A 23,024-nucleotide genomic window follows, 5' to 3' on the forward strand; every position below is an offset into this window, starting at 1 on the left:
TTTAGTATAGCTTTAGTAAATGTTTGATAATTCATCAAAATGTTAACTCCAGATATGAGTCACTGATTATAAATGAAGGGTAGTCGAGGAAAAAGTAGAGAACAAATTAACTTATCCTGTTTTGAATCTGTGGACCCCACCTAGCCCCCTCTGACTCTTCTGTGCCAGTACATTAGCAAAGTCAGTACCCTCCCCTCCCCCTCCTCACTGAAGCCGACTGCAGGTGGATTCCCCCCTTGTTTCCTGGATTGTTGACTACCTTACTGGCAGACCACAGTATGAGCGCCTGTCAGACAGGGTGGTAATTAACAACGGGGCCCCACAGGGAGCGGTCCTCTCCCCCTTCCTTTCCACCAGCTACACCACAGACTTCAACTACCAGACCGAGTCCTGCAGCCTTCAGAAGTTTTCTGATGACTCTGCGGTACGGGGCGGTGGTGAGAAACCTTGTCACATGGTGTGAGGGCAACTTCCTGCAACTCCATGTGACCAAGACTAAGGAGCCGGTTGGTGACCTAGGAAGGAAGAAGGCACCGGTGATCCCTGTAACCATTCGAGAGGTCAACGTGGAAACGGGGCCATAAACAAACTGGACCAAGAACTCTGAGGCCCTCTACAGGAAGGGCCAGAGTCGGGCCGCCTCTTATTTCCTGAGGAGACTGAGGTCCTTCAACATCTGCTGGACAATGCTGAGGATGTTCTATGAGTCTGTCAGGTGTCCACCTGTATGCTGGGGCAGCATGTTGAGGGGGGCTAACGGACTCAACAAACTGACCCCAGGCCAGTGATGTTGTGGGGGAGGAGGTGGACTAACAGTGTCGGAGAAGAGGATGCTGGTGAAGATCAGGACTATCCTGGACAACTCCTCCCACCCCCCATATAACAGGCTGGACAGTCTGAGGAGTACTTTAGGGATTATTACTGGACTGTATCTTAACCATCCCACCCAGTTATTTATGTGTAATCATCTACCAGTATGTTAACTATGCATGTGCAACAATACCTTTGTGCACTATCTTCTTATCTTCTTATGGTACTAAATACTCCTTCTACCTCAACAGCAAATACACAAATGGATCGTATAGTGTTTTTTATATGCATACATTGCACATACCTTATATTTTGTGTCATTAGTTATATGTTTATACCTTTATTATTATTATTTGACTAGGACATGTCACATTACTATGATTATTTATGAGAACATGACTCTCATGGAGCAGTTGCAAATGTACAATTTCCTGAGGGATTAATAAGTACTCTGATTACTGCTTGCTGCTACAAGCTCCTTGACAGAACTATAAAGCGTGTGTTGTGCAGGTTCCCACCCCTCCCCTCCACCGCACCGTGAGGCTGCAGCATGTGCGGCGGACTGTAGGTGGAGTTTGTGTTTTTAAAGGCAGTGTAAAGTGAAACATGAGGACGGGGGTGGGGAGGTGGAGCAAAGCAGAGGGCGACTTCCTAAACACATTCCCGTGTCCTCAGCCTGAGACGGTCTAAAGAACTATGTCCCTTTGATTCGTCACTGACTCCACAGGCGGACTAAACAGCTGATTTCACTGCGGCTCCACCAGGACTGCTTTCCATTCGCTTTGTAGGACAGCGTGAAAGGTTTCCTGGATGGAAACGGACCGCCTGCTGGTCGGGAGTCTGGACGGAGCCCCCGATGAGTACGGCTCCGCGTCGGGCGCGGAGCAGCGAGGGGCCCCGGGCGGGAGACGCATGTCGTACGCTGTGGCCGGGGAGTCGTGCTGCGTGGAGAGGGTCGCAGGTGAGCGGAGGTGTATTTCCTCTGTTTGTTACTCGCTGCTACAGTCAGTGGTGGAAGAATATTCAGATGCTTTGCTATAAAAGCAACACAACAATGTGGCATATTCAAAACTTTATTTAGGTGACAGCAAGAGTTCAGCAAAATATACTCAAAAATAAACCATTATGCAGAAAAAATAGTCCCTTGCATGGCAGGTCAAACCCACCTATGGGGCCCTGCAAAATGAGCTACAGGGCCCCTATAGAGATCAATAAAATCCTTTATCATCCCATCCATAGTACAGATGCATCCATGACATTTGACCTCTGCATTTAACCCTCCCTGAGCATTTAGGAGCTGTTTAAAACTTGAATGGTACTATCTTTTTTTTGGAACTGATCCCTTCTACAAGATTTGCTAATGATGCACACTTTTAATCCCAGTGTCATTTATTTGTGCAAAGTCACAAACAAATGAACACCATGAGTCTGGATCTTTTCGGGGCCCCTGAGGGTCTGGGGCTTTGGGTCGGTGTTGCCTTCTGCCTGGTTGGTTAAGTCATACTTGTGTCCTTCTCTGTGTTATATATTTAGATTGGGATGTTGCATTCACATGTATGTTAATTTTATTCTTAGTGGTGGAGCTAATTCTGCTGCTAATCTGAGCCTCTTCCCACTGCAGCATCGAACCCCCAACCCCCCACTTCCACTGTTTAGAGATGCTCTCCTCCTCTCACAAAGCACTGTTGTCACGCCTGGTTATTTAAGTTACTGTAACATTTGAGTGAGCATATTTCCCTCTGATTCTAACTGGACGTTTTTATGGTTTTTCCGTATCATTCTCTGTAAAGAGCCAGTTGTACCTGCACTGTAAAAAACAAAACAACTGTAAAAAATTATATTACTGTAAAAAAAACTAACCCATTCCCTCATTTAAATGCACTTTGTAGCTTTAATTTTCATCACAATTTTCCACAGCTTAATTTCATGTCTTCTTATTTAAAAGAAAATAAAAAAACGACATCATTATCACATGGTGATAGAAATCTGAAAGACTCGTGAACAAGTAGTGGCAGTCTATCTGGTCAATGTTTATTGAATGAAAGCGTGCAACCAATTTAACTCCCCAAAAAAAAGTTCACAATGAAGTGCATCACTGAAGTGATTTGGTAGATTTGGAAAGTGATTTGGTCTCTTCGTTGTTGCTTAGGCGTCCAATCAGAATGTCTGATTCTCATGTCAGAGCGGAATCAACTAAGTGGTTTGAGACTTTTCTTCATTAACTCTTTGGTCTATCTGCCGATGGCTGATGAACTGATTTAAAAAGCTTCATATACCAACTCAAATATTTTTCAGCCGACCATTAAACTGCAGAAGATACGTCCTTAAGCTGAGCTCGTTGTTTTGTAGTGGCTGTCATAATAAAGCTGATCTCCCTTATCTGTGAAGTGCAACTTCTCTACAGTAGGTGTTCTTTTAGCTGTACTTCCACCCTGCTCTTCACTTTCTTCATCAGGTTGATCTATCACAAACGGACTCTTTTGAGGTGAAGTGAGCTCGTTAAAGTAGACGAAACCGTAGCGACGGTGAGTCGAAGCAAAACAGAAAGCATTTAGTTCGTATGGGAACGTCATTTTGTAGGAGAGAGGGTTGGTGTTGTAGTGAGGAGAGCTTGAAGTTAAGCCGCCCTATTTTATCAATGACAACCGACCTCACCAACGTAGATTTTTACTGGCATTTGGCGAGTGGCAGGCGTCAATTTTGGACCCTGGTCCAGGTTTGTGCATGAAAGGTCTCACCGTCATGTATTTTATGTTTGGACCCACTTAGGTTTATGAATTCTAATGCTACATCAGTTCTTAAGGTGTCAGGAGACAACTTCATTGGCTCGGTCTATAGATGCTGAAAGTAGTAATAACAAGTAAGAAGAAACCCCCAAACTAGTAGTTCACATTAAATTATTATGTGAATCAGAATTTCTCTGTGTTATTAGATTGTGGAAAGAGGAGTGCAATATTTTGGGAAATCCTGACACAGAGTCAGAGGAAAAGATCGGTTTGGTGTCTGCGTGTCCAGTATAAAGATAGATCTGTGCCGTTTTTAGCATAGCTCCAACAAAAGAGAAAGAAACTACAAGACCATCTTATTTAAATGATCTACACAGAAACTGTATTCCTGTTGCTGATAACTGATAATTCACTTAAATATTCAGTAATATTAATCGTGATGTAATACAGACCATATGATCAGAGGTCCGTAATACTTTGTTACTGTACTTAAGTAGCCTTTTCAGGTATCTACTTTAATTGGGTATTTATTTATTTTTTACGAAGAAATATCTTTGTACTCGTCACATTTTTCATGCAGTCGAGGGTTATTATCACCTATTTCTTTCTTATTAATATGATGCAAGATTCAGTTAGTCTTGAAAAAAAAAAAGGCAGTAGAAATGTCCTTTAAAAAATGAATTCTTTTTCCTTTTTCCTTTTCTTTCTTTACTTTGAGTACATTCAGTACATTCATTCTTTTTACTTTTACTTGAGTAAAGAATGAATCAGTAGGCCTACTTATACTTTTACCCGAGTCTTTTTAAACACAAAAGTATCTGCACTTCTATTTGAGTATAGAACTTTTGATGCATCTGCTTATGAGAACCAAAACATTGCTGATGTGTTTCTTGGCATTTTATGATAAAATGGTTAAGTTAATCTTTAAAGATAAAGATGTTAGGTTAAAGTTCTGCATAAATCAGAATCTTTATAGCAGTTCTGTCATACATTTCTTTTTTTTGAAAACTCAAATTCATACAGGGAAATATTATAGTTATTGTAATTATTTATTATAATATGATAATTAAAGTCTGTGGTGATTTTCTGACAGTTTCTCTTATTCACACTTGTTGCAACAAGTGTGAGAATTGCAGCTCACACTCCACTGAGGTGTGTGTTTGTTGCCTCTGTGTGTTGCCCTGCCAGTGACATGAACCGCCACCATGACACATCCGCCTGCTGTGAAGCATTTAGTCAGCAGCTGCGTGTGTGTGTGTGTGTGTGCGTGTGTGTGTGTGTGTGTGTGTGTGTGTGTGTGTGTGTGTGTGTGTGTGTGTGTGTGTGTGTGTGTGGTGTGTCTGTGTGCATGGCCAGAGTCTGAGTCATCGTGTGCTTGTGTAACCGTTGGATGGAAAAGTTACAGTCATTGAACATTATCAGCAGACAGCTGTGGAACAAGCTTGCACTGTGTCTCTGATAGCTACTCTCAAGGCTCGACCGTTGGGGTTGCCAGGTTGCTATTTTGAGAAATTGGCAACCAATTAGTGGCCTTCATAACAATATAATTACAATAATATCAATGGCAATAATAAAAGGGACCTAAATTAAAACAGTGTTCACCCACCTCATCTTTACACTGAGGTTTTTATCGATGGTTGAGGAGATGTTGTTCCGTTCAGCGAGCATCGCTGGCCGGTTTGGATCGGCCACCAAGCAGGACAGGAACAGACTACAACGGACAGTCAGGTCTGCAGAAAAGACCCGCCCACCATCCAGGACCTGTACACCTCCCAGAGTCAGGAAACGGGCAGGAAAGATCACAGCAGGCCCCTCCCACCCTGAACATCACCTGTTCCAACTCCTCCCCTCTGATAGGCCCTACAGAGCACTCTACGCCAAAACTACCAGACACAGGAACAGCTTCTTCCTGCAGGCTGTCACTATGAGGAACAGTTCATTACTATAGTGTATCCATAGCAACCCGTGCATCAAAATGTCGGCTCGGCACCACTGCACTAGTGTCAGACCGAATTTTGAACCCAAACATGACGTATCATTCATTCCAAGGAAACATGCTCACCAAGTATAATAAAAAGTATAATATGTATATTTAACACCGTCAGACATCATTACTATTTTCAAAACTATAAAGAAAAAATAGTGAAAATGCCCATCACAGTGTCCCAGAGCCCAATGTGACGGATTGAAATTACCCGTTTTATCTGAGTAACCCAACATTATTGTTTTTACTTACCAAAAAAAGCTTAATTTTTGGATTGAAAAATTGCCACAAAATATTGCATTAATGATTCAAATTGTGATACCATATTTATACTTTAAATTTTGTTTTGATATTATCATCTTATATGCTGCAGCATAATTTCAATGTGATTTTACATTTTAGGTCAATCTCCAGCGCTTAGTATGTGGAGTATTATTTGGAACAAGATAGCTTTTTTTTATGTGTATATGATGGTGTGAGGATACAATTGTGATTACCTCAGATATTATGTTGTGTAAGACGTTGAGCCATTAACACCAAGTGGCTACAGGACGTGGCTGGGTTGTGCGGTTATAGATCGCTGGTTATATGATTGGCCACCACATCAGGTTGATTTTCTCCAAAAGTCCCTGCTCGTTACAGTTAGGAGCCAGCCAGAGGTCCAACGCAGTCAGCCTACCAGACAACTCCTCTGTTTAGATGATATTAAGACTTAAAGTTACACATAATTAAGGGCTTGGCTGGTTTGTTTTACAGGTTGCATACCTGTCTCCACCCACAATCCACCTCTTTGCTGATGTTTAGAGTTAGGCTGTGTCTTTAATGCCAAGATGGTGACTGCTGGAGCTGAAAAAATACGTCAGTGGCTTGAGCTCAGAGTGGGCGTTTCCCAGGTAGAAAGGGTCGACTGGATTTCTATGTTACATCATGGGAAATGTAGGAGCCACTGTTTTTGGTGGTTGACCCATACTGGACGTTAAAATCTAGATATATAGCCTCTATTGTTTTTAATAAATCTATCTTGTGAGTCCACATACTTTATAAAAGTTCAACACTCAGTTGCTAGAATGTCCCTTTACACTGTCACATTCTTCCAACCAGGAAGCCTTTTGATTGTTGTGACTCTGAGGCTTCTAGCGCCACCTTGAGGCCTGAGCAAGAGCTAAATCATCAATCTCTTCAAACACGTTTTGTTTTGTTGGCTGTGTCAGTAGTGTCCTCTCATGTAGCCCTATAGTTCATGATTCATAGGCTACATTAGTATGATTATCTATTCAGACTCATTATGATCACGTTTTGATCATAATGAGTGCGTTTAGGTTCATGCTGATTTGCGATATGGTCGTAGGTTTATATCGATTGATGGGATTGTTTTTTTTCCAATATCATGGTGATTGTAATTCCTTGATTTTAATCAAATTTCCTTTTGATTTTGATATTAATGATGAGATATTAGTGTTAAATGGAACATGGTGCTGTGATATTGTCTTACTAAGCTCAGTCACACAGACTTTAAAAATGGAGCCGTTGTCTGACGAGACATGAAACAAATTTTATTTGAATGTTTAAATATTTTAAACAAACACTTACACTCTTTTTTATATAGCATTCATGTAACTTAAACAGTTGAAAATAATTAAATAAATGCAGAAATTCTGAAAAAAACAAGCATGACCCATTTAATAAAAATGAATAGCTATACTATGAGTAGTAAAAATGTTATTATTAAGATTAATAAAAATTCTTCAAACATAGAATTATGTTTATGAACCCATAAGTAACCCACAATAATAAACAAGAGTAACTTTCTTAGTTTGCAGATAGGCAGCGTATCCTTAAGCTCACCTTTGGTAAAACCGACAGGAAAAAAAAGTTTGAATATGCAAATTAGGATTCATAGCATCCATAAAGCCCATAGAGCGAGTGCACTAGCTCTTCCTTTGACCCCAGCTCTCAGGCCTCGGTCTCAGGCCTCGGGGCTCGGTCTCGGTCTCAGGCCTCCTGTCCCATCCACACCGGAGAGAACAAACAATGTGTCGCTCTCGGTTGATGTCCTTGTACAACAGGGTGCTTAAATAATCTGACATCCCATGTTTTTAGTTAGCGACAGGCGTTTCAGCGCTTTGTTGCATATGGTGTTTTCCCCTCTGGTAGGCGTGGCTTTCAGAGTAGTCTATAACATGTTGTAAATAAGGGCTGTTCAACTGTGCCTGCTGGAAAGTTGAATACAATTATCTGATGATTTCTCTTTCCAAATTAAACATAAAGTATTATTGTGCCCAATGGCATCACGTGATGGACCGGGACGTCACGATTTGCGTCAAAGCCTGGTGCTCTTCCTGGGGGCATGGATTAAACTGTAAGCCACACCCTTACTAGAGTACTCACCTGTAGCAGTTCCTGTTTTTTTCCCCAGTTTTGCCCTGAAGAAAGACCACATTTCAGCTCAGTTCCCAATCCAACCAGTCCTACAGACAACAGCATCTCAGAGACCGTAGCTGCTGTTTGTTTGAGTCTGACGAAAACAGAGCCACGCAACGCTATGATCTGAGTGAAGGAGATTCAGGACCGTGAAGATCCCAGTCTTCCGAGCACTTTTGAGATTTGTGAAGGTCTCTGTTGTTATGATGACGCTTCGACTCACACTTGTCTCACTGTGTCAAGATGCCGAGGACCTCTACATCCAGCAAGCTGTTGTATTGATCGAGGACGCCATACAGGTAAGCCCAATGACTTCCCCTACTTAGTCCTCTTAAGGGAAATACCAAGACAACGTACAAAGGCGTTAACAAAGCGGTTTCATATTATGAGTCCGGTGGGAGAACTTTCTTATGTCCTCTGTGCTCAACAAACTTTATGAATTCATGTTAGGGTGTCTTGGATAAGAAGAAACTCCACCATAGATTACAGTATGTGAACATATTCCTTATATGGTCATTGGACTTTAATCACAACCCAACATTTTTAGCTTTGTGTTAAATGTATGTTTCAGTCCCGTTTTCTTTTCCAACTATGGGAACACAACAAGTCAGAGCCTTCTCTCAGTCTAGACGATGAGCAAAGAGTTTTTCATAATTTAACGCCTCACATTTTGACTTGTGTTTTCTTCCCTTTATCTACTTGCTCTTAGTACCGGTCCATTAACCACCGGGTGGATGCCCCCTCGCTCTGCCTGTATCGATGGTACTACTCCAGGATGTGGCAGTGGTAAGTTCACGCTCAGGTCCACAAAGCTACATTTCTATCTCCAACTCGTCTGGTTGCAAAAAGAAGTCTGATTGGATGGAAGTCTGTGAGAAAATGACCTGACTTTCACTTGATTTATTATTTCAGTAAACACAAGTTTATGGTCTCATTCTCTAGTTTCAAGTCTTCTTCCATACAGGAGGATGTTAATTTAGTAAATTATGGTCCATTTAGAGTCAAGTAAACTAGGTTAATATATAAAGCAGGGTATGATTTCAATTTTCCATCTCTTGGCTCTAGCTTCGTATTTAACCCACTTTCTCTCGGTGAGAAGCGAATACGCACATTTCCCCGAATGTTGAACTGTTCCTTTAACCGTACGGATTTGAGGTGGTGATAAAGGAGCAAGATTCAACGAGACATCACCACCTGATAAGCCTCCTTAACACACACACACAGTCGGAGGAATGATCTTTAGAAGTTGACTTTGTCTAACCGGGCTCCACAGTAATAGGCGTGGGTTGCTAATAACACTTTTTAAAATAGTGAAACAGGAACAGCAACAGCAAAAACCAAATATTTGTGTAATATTTGTTGCTTTAGTGATATTTTATTGCTGTTCCGGTCAGAACGGGAACCAAACTCTGCATATACTCACGTTCACACGAGCTCCTGTTTTAGACGCTGTGGTGAAACAAATGAAGTTGTTTTGACTCAGCCAATGTGCAAATGAATTTAACTGACAAAGAACTCATATTTCTATTATGTCTACAAGCATTCGCCCACCCACTCACCCATCTTTCCCTGCACCAGGGGCTTGGGCCTAACCATCGCGGTGGTGTTGCTGCTGGCCTTCGTGGAGCGCCCGTCCTCCCTGTCCATCTCCTCGGACCCCCGGTATCGCTCTCCGCCGTGGGAGCCTCCCTGCGGCTTCACCGAAACCATCGAGATCGCCTGCCTCGTCATCTTCACGGTCGATCTCGCTGTGAAGGTGAGCACGGGTGGAAAACGTTTGCTCCCAGGACATCGGCAGGGGTCGCGATGTTTCACTGCTTCACTCCTTCTGTTTTGTCCTCAGAGTTACTTGATTGGCTGGGAGGAGTTCAGAAAGAGCAAATGGCTGATCGGCTACACAGTGGTCCTTTCAGTCTCCATCATCGACTGGGTGTTGTCTGTCAGCATGGTGTGTGACGAGGTGAGCCTCCTCGCTCATGCTTCTCTTAGCATGTGGTGTAGTGTATCATCAACCACCGGCATTCACTAAAGAGAAGTGAATCAAAAAGCAAAGCTGGAGAGAAGTCAGCGGGACAGTAAGACACGGAGCAGACTAAATGAGTGTGTAAGCCGCTCTCATGGTCAGTCGGCTCTGTCCACTTTAGGATACTTAGGGAGCTGCATTTCACATCAACCAGCAGTGATGGCAGAGAATTACAGCCAGGCTGTTAAACAGTGTCACCCAAGGGTGTCACGCAAATTATGGGAAGATTATGGTCATGTACATAAGCAGACTCTGTCCTCTTTTATGCGCTTGAAAAACGTGTCATGCAGGAAAGTTAACCTTATGATAGTTAAGCTGATATTATACCATAGTGTCCTTAACTGTGACTCATTTTTTGAAAAAGTATTTTATAAATTAAATATGACCAGAATGCACCAGTAACAGTAACACATAACAACGACATAAGCTGATTCATAACTTTGAACTTTGAAGAGACCTAAAATTACACTTACTCTATTGCTAATATTATTTAATCATTGAAAAGTGACAAATACAACCATAAGTTCCCTCTTAATTACTATGCCTGCTTCATTGATCACCATCTTAAAATTTGTAGTATTCTCCTCAGTTGGTTTACTTGGCCTTTTACTTTTAACTCTCTGAAATCGCTCATCTGACTGAAGGACAGCATTAACATGTCTACTGTCTTTTAGAGGCCTTTGAAGGTATCGGTATCATATTAATCTTGACATTGCAAATGATTAGTTTAATGCTAAATATCCTTGGAAACGCTCCAAAGTTGAACACTGGCTGTGACACCTTCATGTCAAACGATTGCTTCTGTAATAACGTAGACATTGTGATTTCCCTTTCTTGGGTAGAGGAGTACGTCGTACGTGCTTCAGGCCCCGTCAGCAATAACTGGGCTCATAGCTGCATTTAGGGATGAGAAGAGGGCCGAACTAAACCATTTTGCAGATTTTTTGGGGGGTGAGAGCACTCCGCAAATCAAAGTTCAAACTCCCTCGGACTTCAAGGAACGGTCTCGTGAATCCAAATGAATGATGATCAACCTGCAATCAAGAGAAGTGATCCTGTGTTTTCTCCGTTTATCAGAAACTTCGAGTACGGCGACTCCTCCGGCCGTTCTTCCTCCTGCAGAACTCCTCGTTGATGAAAAAGACACTGAAGTGCATCAAGAGGACTCTGCCAGAGATCGCCAGGTATCTGACCCCTTTACAAATGTCTATCTATGAATCTGTTGGTTTAAAGGGATAGTTCGGATTTTTTGAAGTCCACTTCTACTCTCCTCCTCCTGAATCCTCCAGCTCCATAGTCGATGTATTACAGTAGATGCCGGTCAGCACGCCCCCACTTTGGAGTACACTTGCTGCTGACATGTACAGTCGTGCAAAATTGTCTTCTTTCTATGCAAATTAGCCTCATTGTGAAAACTAACAGCCTCGAGCAGTTATAGTGACATTATAAGTGTTTGCAGAGAGTCGGTGCTCACTGGAGTGCATTCATTAGGCGTCTTTTACAGCCTGAAGGTGTGTGTTTGAAACCAAACGCAGTCTGTCACGACGATATTCCAGCCGGTTCTCATCAGAAATGACATTTCCCATACGACAAAACCACATCGACAGTTTCGTTGTGAGGGAACATTTTCTCAGCTGCAAAACTTTATGGTTGTGTTTGCGCTGTAATATCATTGGTCAATTACTTATTGGGAAAGTAATTCCATGACTATACTGCTATTACACTGCTGAGGGTTTAGATCAGTGGACAAAGTGCAACTACAGTGATCCCTGCAGCCGGCCCTCTAATCTTCTACCCAGAGCCCTCTCACTTCCTTCAGCGAGTCGCTGCTTCCCTAAAACGTGGCCATAGCCTGATGATGTATACTCTGACTGCAACTCTACTTCATCATAGGCTCCCTGATTGTGTTCCGTAGCACCTTCATGTTCCAAAAGTGGATTGAATTTAAAGTCCTGTACAGTCAGGAGGATTGTTTGGAGGTTCTGTTTGGTGCGATGGATTTATTATCGTTATTTCAGGCACCAATGGTAAAAGAAACTTTGTGCTGCGCTAGAAAGCTGGAAACTTCAAAGCTTCATTCGTAGCGCTGATATTCAAATTTGAAATAGTGCAGCACATTTTGTCTCTTCATTCTGTTTAAACTCGTCATTTATACACAGTCGCAAATAAAGTCCAGAAGTCACATTTACTGAAAAAAGAATAATAATTTACAAAATTCACAACATATTTGGATCAAACCAAATACTCTTTAACACTTCTGTCCATATTTATTGTCATTTAGCCTTTAAAAAACATCCCTCTTGCACTGATGAGTTATATTAATGAAAGAAAGTTGATTTAATCAAATAAGAAGAAAAAAAAAGAACATTTGAATTTGATTAATCACTCCTCAAATTGAGGATTTACTTAGAGGATTTGTTTTTTAGGACGTTAAAGTCATAAAATATTGCGACAGACATTCAAAGCTTAAATCCAAAACCGCAATAGAAGCTTCGGGTGTAAAATAATAAAAGACAATGTTGGGTGACTGACAGATGGAGCACGTCCAAGACTCATCAATGAGCTCAAATATTTATTTGTACATTAAATGACGAAAACTGACAGCCTTTGCAAACCTGTAATATTTTAAAGTATTTAAAGAGATTTAAGAGACTGAATGTTTCCATGTCTTCAAGTAATAGTAGTAAGTGATAGATTTAGATTCCTCTCTGACGTCCCGAGGCTTTTCCACCCTCGCCATGAGTGTGTGTGTGTTTGTCTCCTGTCTGTTCAGCGTCATCCTGCTGCTGGCGCTCCACCTCTGCCTCTTCACCATGATCGGCATGCTGCTGTTTGCTAAAAGCGAGGTGAGTTGAGGTCACGCCCTGTCGAATATAACTACTACTGTTCTGTGCTGCTGACACACTTATGTGCGTGCCTGGATGCGTCCCAAACTGTGACGGAAACTCAACAGCCGAGGGTCACTGTCCGTTAATTACCACTAGTCTGTCATTGAAAATAAAGTTGCAAAAATAGATGCAAAATAATGTCACAAACGCACCCAGGAAAAGTTGGATCAGATATATTTAAACAGGAGCAAAGCAGTAAGGAATAAGGTGTTTATGTGAAGCCACTTGAGGCCCAAATGGCAAAGAAATCCATCCGTGGAAGACAGCCTTATGTCACGTGGTTTGATGTATGTCTAGACAGGGATGATATATTTAAAAACAGCATAATATAATTGATTTAATCATTCGTGTCATTCAATCCGGGCGTCTATTTGTGAATGGAGCCTCTATTTTTCATGTGAAATATCCTCTTAGCAGTCCACTCTGCCTCTCCTCTCCATCACTCTGCTTCTGTGCTTCTGTTCAGGATCCCAAGGAGAACGGGGAGTGGAGGACACAATTCAAAGACCTGTCTACGTCTCTCACCTCGCTGCTGGTGCTGCTCACCACGGCCAACAACCCAGACGGTACTCAGACACTCGCACCGTCAACAGGCCATGTTTGTTGACTGCTCGTCAATTGTTTGTGAGATGGAAATCTTTTCAACATCCCAACATTCCTGTCCCGTCACAGTGATGATCCCCGCCTACTCCCTAAACAGAGGCTACTCCATTTTCTTTGCCACCTTCAGTGTGATCGGTAAGCAGCGATTGCTATTGTCTGAATGCTGCAGATTTAAAGGGACAGTTCGGATGTTTTGAAGTGGGGCTGTGTGAGGCGCTCAATGCATCGTCACAACAGAAGGTGGTATTTTAGATACCTAAAAACATCCAGATCACTTTCACTGTACGCTTCATATAGATTCTCTTCAAAGCCAGACTCTATTTACAAAAACAGTGATTTTAACTCAGAACACGGGAGCCGCTGTTCGGGAGCCGCTGTTTGACTGTTTGTCAAAGGAGTCTCGTGGCTTTTGTGAGAGTATAGATAGATATAAGTTCCCCATTGGAAAAGGCTGTCCGACGGCAAGGTAAAGTGGTACAAATATTCTTAAAATGAAGGAACATTCAAAGCGATATTGATGATTTTAAATGTCTAGATACATGTCGCTGCTGCCCCTGTCTGTTTCTCCACGCCGACCATCATCTACTGTAGATAATACACTAGCTGTGGATAAGTAGCTCATACAACCCCACTTAGAAACACCCTAACTGTCCTGTTGACTTGAAGTAAGTCAGGCTGTGTTTCTGTCAAGTGTTTTTAATGGGAATGTGTTTTGCCTCCTACAGGGACCTACTGTCTGATGAACTTACTAACAGCCATCATCTACAACCAGTTCAGGGGATATTTACTGGTATGTAATCCACCCACTATAAGCACAGTCGGTTTTGAATACGTGCGGCAGACCGCATTAAGGCTTCGATGTGGGAGAGGTTTTTCATTTTTGCGAAGCCAATCATGACTGCTGTTGCTTCATTATTCCCAGCTGGGAAGAGGTGTGTCACCGGGGGAAAACAAGCAGTCGTCTGACATGTTTATATGCCACGCCCAACACTGAGTCACGATTCTGTGCTGAACTGGAGATACCCGTTGGCCTGCTATCACATGTTGAGCCCTAAATCCCATAATCCCAATATGAATGTTCAATGGAAACAGTTTGTTTGTGCAGTCAGAGAGTCTTTCTTTGTATGTGTTGGTCCAGATGTCGGTCCAAGCGTCCATCATCAGGAGACGACTGGGGATCCGAGCTGCTTTCCAAGTCCTCAACTGCCAGGGAGCCCAGCAGACTGCTGAGTAAGAGAGACTCAAGTTTCATTTTAGTTCAAAGAGTTGCATCTTTTGCTGTTTCCAGGGGGGCAGGAGTGTCATAAACAGTATATATGTATATATATATTATATATATATACACACACACACACACACACACACACACACAGACACAATGAACAGAAAACATGGAGAGACTTGTTTTGTTTTCAGTGAGCATGTGGCTGTTGATGTGGTGCTGAAGGTGATGTCCAGGGTCCAGATGAAGAACTACTTAAAAGCTGCCATCACTAAGGTCAGAGCCGACACACACACACACACACACACACACACACACACACACACACTTACTGTGTCGAGGGATGTACTATAATCTGTAGATACACAGAAGGGGACGTAGTCATCATGACGTCATCCATTGGTTTCTCTAATGCTTTTCTGTAACGCATTTTAATTTTGCCTTTATTTCTTTTGAGTCTTCTATTTATTTATTTTTTCACTTTATTGTATGACATGTTATGATGTGACGCACTTTGAGACTGCCTTGTGCTATACAAATAAAGTTGCCTTGCCTTTCTGTATTTTCATTTAACCACAAACGATTCCATAATTCTATGTCAAACAGATTCATGTATTAATACATGTGATACAGATGATGAGTTTATTAACAATGATGCAATTATCCAATAGGATGCCTGGTTATTATAAAAACAATGGGGGGGGGGCGTCCATCTTTTGAACGGGTTAGAACTCTTGCAGATAACAAGATGCATCCTCTGGTTCTGCACATTGACTGATTCCCTTCATCTGGACTTCAGGAGGCGGAGCAGTATGCAGACGTGGGCCACATGGATCGAGAGCAGTTCAGGAAGATCTTTGACCAACTGGACAAAGATCAACTTAAGGAGGTAGAGCTGTGCCCACGGGCTGCTTCGAAGACTCATTCACCATCACAGTTTCATGTAGACGTGTGTTCGATGCCTCTGACTGTGTTCCTCCAGCACCCCCCCTTGCCTCAGTACAACTCTCCAGTCCTGCAGAGACTCCAGATGGTCTTCAGCCACTACATCCTCACGATACTTGGCAACGCGGTGGCTCTGGCCAATGTCTTGTGCATCTGTGTAAGTTCAGAATCAGAAAACTGTTTTAATCCCACAGTTGTACACATGCAGTTGCTCCATTAGGGTTGTTTGTGTGTGTTTGTGTTTCAGACTGTGCTGGTATTGAATTCTGACAAGCCCACAACGCAGAGAAACAACTACACTTTGGAGGTGAATACAGTCATATCATGTCTCAGGTCAAACCTTTTTTCTAAAAAGCTAATAAATTGATGACCATGAAGTTCGTTTCTACTTTGTTTTAATGTTTCAATATTGATGTTATGTAATTGTGTAGATTTTTCAAACAAAAATAATATTAAGGGCTTACAACACTTTGATTATTATAACAAAATATACAGACTATGTCTATAAAAATCATCAGCAGGTCATTTGTTTAATCTAAAATGAACATTACAGCCTTGTCGATGTTGTGATTTGTTCCTTCTTCATAAATGAACTGACTTCACTCTCCCACTGTCCGTCTGTCAGCTCATCAACCTGGGCTTCATCCTGTATTACCTGTTAGAGATGTGTGTGAAGGTCTTTGCCATGGGCTGCAGGGGCTACTTGTCCTACAAGAACAACATCTTTGACGGCTTCCTCACCGTCCTGCTCTTGGTAACCCTGCTCTACCTACACTCTCTTATTACTGTCAGGTTTAAGGCGGTCAAAATGGTCCTAACATCTGTCCGCCAGCATCTCTAAAGCTCACTGACTCACACCTTATATCATCTTGTACCCAGCATGCCGTTCTGCAATGTGACAGTTAATACGGGTCTCCTCTCAGTACACTACAACAGAGGTCTTCAACGTTTTTCAGGCTTATAGTGACACGGTGGAGTGACCCCATATTTCATATCATATACACTTGTGTTGCTTATTAAACCGGTAAATAATAATGTGTACTGCAGCCTATAGTGAAATATATAAAAGTACTTAATGTAATGACGCATCTATACAATGCTTAGCCATCCAGTTAAGAAATGTTGAGAGATTAATATATTTATAGAACGTATATTAATCCTATATTGGCATTTTTACATCACAATTTCACAGCATTTAACAAACTGGAAGATTTATATTTGCTTATTATAGGAGGTAGTCATTAATGTGTATTTTTGGACATATATTTTGGACAAAAAACAGAATCCCGGACCCCCTTGTGGAATATCTCTGCACTACAATGTTTACATGACACACTAGTAATAAACATGTCCCGTAGACCTCAAGAGATCTGCACCTCCTCGGGTCCTCAGCACTTCTTCCATTCTGGACAGCTGCGTGTCTCATCGGTGCTATTTCCATCTGTCCTTTAACACACAAAGCTCATGAATTGCGTGACCTTACCTCAATGGTAACATGAACCCTCCTGTTATTTGTGAGACCCTCCCCCTTTATGCAAATGCAATGAGGAAAGAGGTCAGCCTGAAGTGTCTTTTTTATATATTCTTTTTATTTTATACTGCACTTAAATGATGATGTTGCTCTCTAACGGCTGACTTTGTCACCATATCAACTTAACAGGAGATGAATGTCACTGGTTGTTTATATTGTATCTGCTGCCCCCAAGTGGCCAAAAAAACGTTTCAGGTTTAATGGAGTAGAATGCCTCATGAACATTTGTTGGTATATTTACTATTTTTGATATTCATCACTGATTTTATTTGTGTTTTTTTCTCCATCAGGTCCTACAGATAGCTATATATATCACCTACAGGTTTCCTTCTTCTACCTGGTAGGTTTGTATTTTCTTACAATTGTTGTAAAGCGAATGTTTGTTTATTCAATTATTTATTCAGTTTATGCCTCTCGTGTAATTATAATTTTTAGATTCTGCAATGATGATTCATTCAAGTCGTGAGAATCTAATTTCAAATAACTCAAGATCTACTTTTCAAATATAACTTTATTTAAAAAGGTCCAAGACAGTTAGACAAAATAATAAAAGCAGAGCACATATAGAGAAAGAAATCCACAGGTGAGACTAATATAGAACAAAATAATCAGCTCAGAGCATAGAAAAAAAGCAAGAGTCGCTGAAGTTACAAATATTAAAATCATACTTTTGCTGCAGTTTCTTTCCCATCTCAACATTAGAAACATACAACAATTACACATCTTTAGATCAAACATATTCCAGATTTTAAGTATAAATCAAACTGTTTTAACTGTTTTAACCAAACTAACTGACGTTAATAAATACACTCAAACCTTTACTTTATGGTTGAAGTCAGCGATTCTGGAGAAAGACGATATTTGAACTCGACACTCAAATTAAAACTAGAATCAACTCGCCTCACTGTTCAATCCCTCCCCCAACTGGCCATGTTGATGTTTACATCCATGAATGTCATCACTTTGTCTTTTCACCCTAAAGGAGGTTTGTGTGACATTGTCGTGCACATCAGTATTTGAGTCAAGGCCAAAAACGTGTTTTGTGAGGTCACGGTGACCTTTGACCACCAAAAATTCCTCAGATATGAAAAATTGAAAATTTTACATATGTTTAGACGGACAAACCGAAAACATGATAGACTGTCGCCTGCTCGAAGGCCTAAAAAAAAGACTCAAAAAGAAAATGTTTCTCATGAAACACTCAAAATGATCCTGTGTGTGTGTGTGTGTGTGTGTGTGTGTGTGTGTGTGTGTGTGTGTGTGTGTGTGTGTGTGTGTGTGTCTGCGTGCCTTCCAACAGGGACCCTTCCTCTCATGGTGTGTCTCTGTGGGAGATGGGTCGTTTGATCAACATGCTGATTGTGTTTCGCTTCCTGCGCATCATCCCAGATGTCAAGGTAACGGCAGGCAAACAGGAGCAGCTAGTAGCTTGTCTGAGTTGCTGAATGTCTTATGAAAGTAATATATTGCATGCCCAGCCATGACGATGTAGTAAAAGCTTTATTTGCTCGCCACTCTCATAACAATTATATCCCTGTGTATGTCTTTGTTCCCCTTCTTGCCTTCCATACGTTCCGTCTGGTTGTCCAGCTCATGGCTTTGGTGGCGAGTACACTGTTGGACCTGGTGAAGAACCTCAGGGCCTTTGCGGGGATACTGATGGTGAGTCAACATACTTAAAGGAGCAGTGTGCAGGATTTTCGGGGCATTTATCGGCAGAATTATGTAGTATTCCTAACAATATTTTTATTATCGTATAATCGTCTGAAACTGAGAATTGTTGCTGTTAGCTGAGAATGACGTATCTCCATAGGGAGCAGTTATTTTTCACTGTGTCCGCCTTGTTGCCCCGCCATGTTTCTATGGTAACCCAGAACAGGCAAACACAACACTGGCTGTACTGAGAGGCCTTTACGTTTTTACCTTATCTGAAAGCCATCAAAGTTCTCCGACACGCTTGGGAAAGGGAGGGGTATTCATTGGGTTGCAATCTGCAACCTGGCCACTAGTTGGTGCTACATCCCTCAGACTGCTCCTTTAAATAGACCAGCTGGTGAACACACAACAGGGAGGTGCAGAGCAGTTTACAGGTACAGGTGGTGACCCTAACATGGTTGGCATCTGCTTCGTGTTCCCTGTGCAGGTGGTGTACTATGTGTTTGCTGTGTTCGGGATCTGGCTGTTTGAGGGAGCCATTGAACCTCCTTCGGCGATAAGGTATGACATCATCTGCAGTTAGAAACACCAAAACAGAACGAGCCTCGTGAGATGAAGCTCTTTCCAGCCTTAAATTCTGGCCTGACGTTACACATTGTGAACGGACCCAAATAACGAGGACTGTTACTGTCACATAAACTTCCAGCATGAGTCCGAGCTGTCCGTGATTCTGTGTGTCTGTCTGTCCGTCCGTCCCAGTGGGCTCTCCAACACCACCATGGAGAACATCACCACCAACTACAGCAGCCTGTGTGGCACATATGAGCAGCTGGGCTACTGGCCAAACAACTTTGATGACTTTGGTGTGAGTAACAAGACCAGTCACGTCTTCGTTCATTGGTAGTGTATCAAACCTCTCACTTCTAATGTACAGGAGCAAATCTGGGATGGAAATACATATTTTAATTCATATGTGTTATGTCATTCCTGATTGTGTTGCTCTATTTTATAATAATTCTTTGCCCGTTTGACATTTGACGATGATTTGGGGAGTGTGATTTAATGAAATCTGCTGCCGAAGACTGCTGGGATAGACTCTGAAGAGTAAAAGAAGAGTATCCTTCCCACCCTCTCTCTCTCAGGCAGCCGTCATTGTGCTGTTTGACATCATGATAGTCAACAACTGGCAGGTCTTCTTGGAAGCATACGGCAGATACACCACTGAGTAAGAAAGACAAAACAGTATACACGTACTGCAGCTGGTCATGATGATGATGATGATGATGAGCGTGTTTTATTTGCCCAGGTGGTCGAAGATCTACTTTGTGTGCTGGTGGCTCACCTCCTCTGTCATGTGGGTCAACATGTTCGTGGCGCTCATTTTAGAGGTCAGTTCTCTCGTGACAAACAAACACACAACAACACAGAAATTGATTTCAAACATAGATCCAGTCAGCACCCTTCAACCAACAATAGAAACACCGCTTCTTATGTAAATAACCTGCCTGTGTATTAGAAAAACTACAAACACATTCTAAGGAACTTTGAGTTTCAACCGGCTTTGTCTCACGACAACGTGTTTTTGTATGCCCATCTTCAAATATGTTCTAACAACACAAATGTTTCTTAACAGAACTTCATCTTTAAGTGGGACCGTAGTCACAGCTGCTCCGTTACAGATGTGGAGAGGATCCGATATGAGACCTCCGTTCAGCTCATGTTCAGGTGGGTTGACACTTGTTCTACGTCATTTAACCCAATAAACATAGCTAACTCTGTCAAATCCTTCCTCTTTTCTACACGACTTTCTCTTTTCTCTGCAGGGCGCAGATCCAAGAGCCAACTGAAGAGGAATTACTTTGTCAATTGAACCAACACCCACATTTACACCTACACTGGTGACACACACACACACACACACACACACACACACACACACAGAGCACCAGCACCTAAATGCACGAGCCAAGAGACTGTTACCATTCTACTTCTAGCATATTTGAATTTTGCTTGTTGTAACATGTAATGAATTACTACTACTGAAACCAGTAGGGGGCACTTATTATTTGTCATGTTATTCGTGAACCACTGCGAGGGTCATCATTGGTTGAGCTGAGTGTGAGTGGGTGGGGCTAAAGGGGCTAAAGAAGTGTGCCGGTTCCATGCTGAAATACTACACAGTGTCTGTTAGTGTAAATATATCAAACTGTTGCAACCAAAAAGCTCCTGACAAAGGAGAGTCAAATAGACCATAAGGCAGGGTATGCTTTAGGGCGGGGCTACCTTGTGATTGACAGGTCACTACCACGGCATGGACAGATGTCTGTGTTTTCAACCCTTTCACAGTGTTTTCAGTTTGTGAAAGTTTCTTGTTATATTTGGTCTCTAAAAATGTGTTGAAGGGTGTTTTCTGTTGGCAGGATAAAATAACTGTGTTGTCATTATTTAGGGGGGAAAAAAGCCTCTTGCTCTGTGCAGGATTCTTGGGCGAAACTGTAGAAGTCACTATACTAACTATTTGCAAGTACAATCTACCCTGAACTTTCTCATAACCCAGAATGACTTACTTACACCTACAGGCTCACAAGGATGAGTGCAGCTCAGGTTAGATTTAAACTGAGGTGAACTTTTGGCACAGTGCATTGCGTCTACAATAATAGACGAGTCACACCCAACAGGTGAGGCGTGAACACGGCTTGGGCTGATGATGGCACCGATACTCTCCGTGCGACCGGGCAACCACAGGAATCGCAACAAGGAAAGCGTTTCCATTGGCTTGAGTACCCTGAATTATACACCCCATCACCGGCAGTGACGCGCCTACAACCATCAGTCAAGTAGTTTTATTTTTAAAACCTACTATCACACATTTACATCAAGGGGATTTACAATCCGGGCAGCAAACAACCCCCTCTCAGTGTTGACGCAAATCAGCTTGGCTTTCATTGTTCATTCTGTGCCAAAAAAAACAGATTTAGTGTTGGTTTTTTTTAGCTTCAACTTGTTCTATGATGAGGTCAGAGTAGGTGATCAACAGAAACCTGTTGGCACAGGTTTATAAGAGGATTCATAGTACAGAACACGGACGTTGGCAGTAGTAGCACGCCCACTTCACCCACCTGCTCTTCAGTTTCATCAGTCAGATGTGACAGAATTCAGTTTCCTATTTGTAACATTTAACAAAGGCCAAACCACTTTAACAAAAAGAAAAGAAAAGGCCAACGTGTCAACAATTCTTAAAGAGGACTTATTATCCTCCTGGTGTTTAAGATCCTGCCCCTCCCTTCCAAAAAGCCAAATCTGCCCTGAGAGGGCAGCTGCTCCCACTCTGTTGTGATTGGTCAACCACTTAGTGGGCTTGTCAGAAATGTCACATCCCTTCCCATAACCAGTGACAGTCCTGCTGAGGAATAGTGACAACATGATTTTTAGCCACTTGTTCTTCAGCTCCTCATACAAAGGACACTTCCTTTCCCAAAGACATGGCGACCACTAACCAAACTCTTCAAATAATGCAAGGAAAGAGAAAAGGAAAAGACCATTATAGGTCCTCTTTAATAAACTTCATGGTTCACTTTTTGCAGACATTTGCTGTCAGACTTTTGTTCTGCACGTGTGGAATGTGTTTCCACAAGAGTGGGCGAGTTTCTGCAGAGCATGTTGGTTTTGTGTGTTCGTCGCACTGCAAGAAAAACATCCATCAGGAAGCAGGAAGCTTTAAATGGAAAAAAACTCAAGATATTCCAACCTGCTGTCTTTGCCCCACGTCCAATCTTGAAGCACAATCGTCCTTTACAAGAACCAGATTTTTCTTGGCAGCATTTCATGGAAATGTAAAAAAAAATGTTCCTTTCTCACGATGATAAGATTTACTTACCTTACTAAGTAGGTCTCTAGAGTTTAGAGAGGACAAAGCGTGCCTTGGTATTTATATAAATACAGTTCAAGGCATTTTATTTGTGGAAAAAAAGAGAAATATTTTTTTATTGAAAGGTTTTGATGTATAGGGAAGATGGAACGACACTGATATCAGAATTAACTTGAGATACAGATTGTATCTCAGTCTGACTTTGTGAACCCTGTGTATAAAAATATCTACATACAGATTTTTAAATAAATATTTTGCAAAAATCCACTGAAGATTTGTGATTATATTGATTTTTGTTTTTTGTTCGAGAGAAGTAAAGAAGTTTGAAACATGAATGTTCATTATTG

At 41.8% G+C, this 23,024-nt stretch overlaps 2 protein-coding genes across 2 annotated transcripts in view; one reads left to right on the forward strand and one right to left on the reverse strand.

Moving 5' to 3' along the window:
- Positions 1-5,707, reverse strand: part of LOC311013489 (E3 ubiquitin-protein ligase RNF182) — a 315,914-nt gene extending 310,207 nt beyond the window's left edge. The window contains exon 1 of the mRNA XM_084009585.1: positions 5,696-5,707. The gene's annotated coding sequence lies outside the window, so the exon portion shown is untranslated. The remainder of the gene's footprint in view (positions 1-5,695) is intronic.
- Positions 1,438-22,940, forward strand: tpcn2 (two pore segment channel 2). Its single transcript, XM_084009561.1, has 25 exons — positions 1,438-1,771; positions 8,185-8,240; positions 8,651-8,727; positions 9,520-9,697; positions 9,785-9,901; positions 11,042-11,148; positions 12,738-12,810; positions 13,319-13,418; positions 13,525-13,590; positions 14,181-14,245; positions 14,594-14,685; positions 14,872-14,953; positions 15,477-15,566; positions 15,660-15,779; positions 15,870-15,929; positions 16,248-16,376; positions 17,444-17,493; positions 18,454-18,550; positions 18,744-18,815; positions 19,297-19,370; positions 19,569-19,674; positions 19,952-20,034; positions 20,116-20,197; positions 20,443-20,534; positions 20,633-22,940. The coding sequence occupies exons 1-25, from the start codon at positions 1,621-1,623 to the stop codon at positions 20,709-20,711; spliced, it is 2,298 nt and encodes a 765-aa protein (XP_083865687.1). The 5' UTR covers positions 1,438-1,620; the 3' UTR covers positions 20,712-22,940.
- Positions 22,941-23,024: the final 84 nt, after the last annotated feature.

Source organism: Eutrigla gurnardus (genome assembly GCF_963514095.1).
Source record: "Eutrigla gurnardus genome assembly, chromosome: 1".
NCBI classification, from domain to species: domain Eukaryota; kingdom Metazoa; phylum Chordata; class Actinopteri; order Perciformes; family Triglidae; genus Eutrigla; species Eutrigla gurnardus.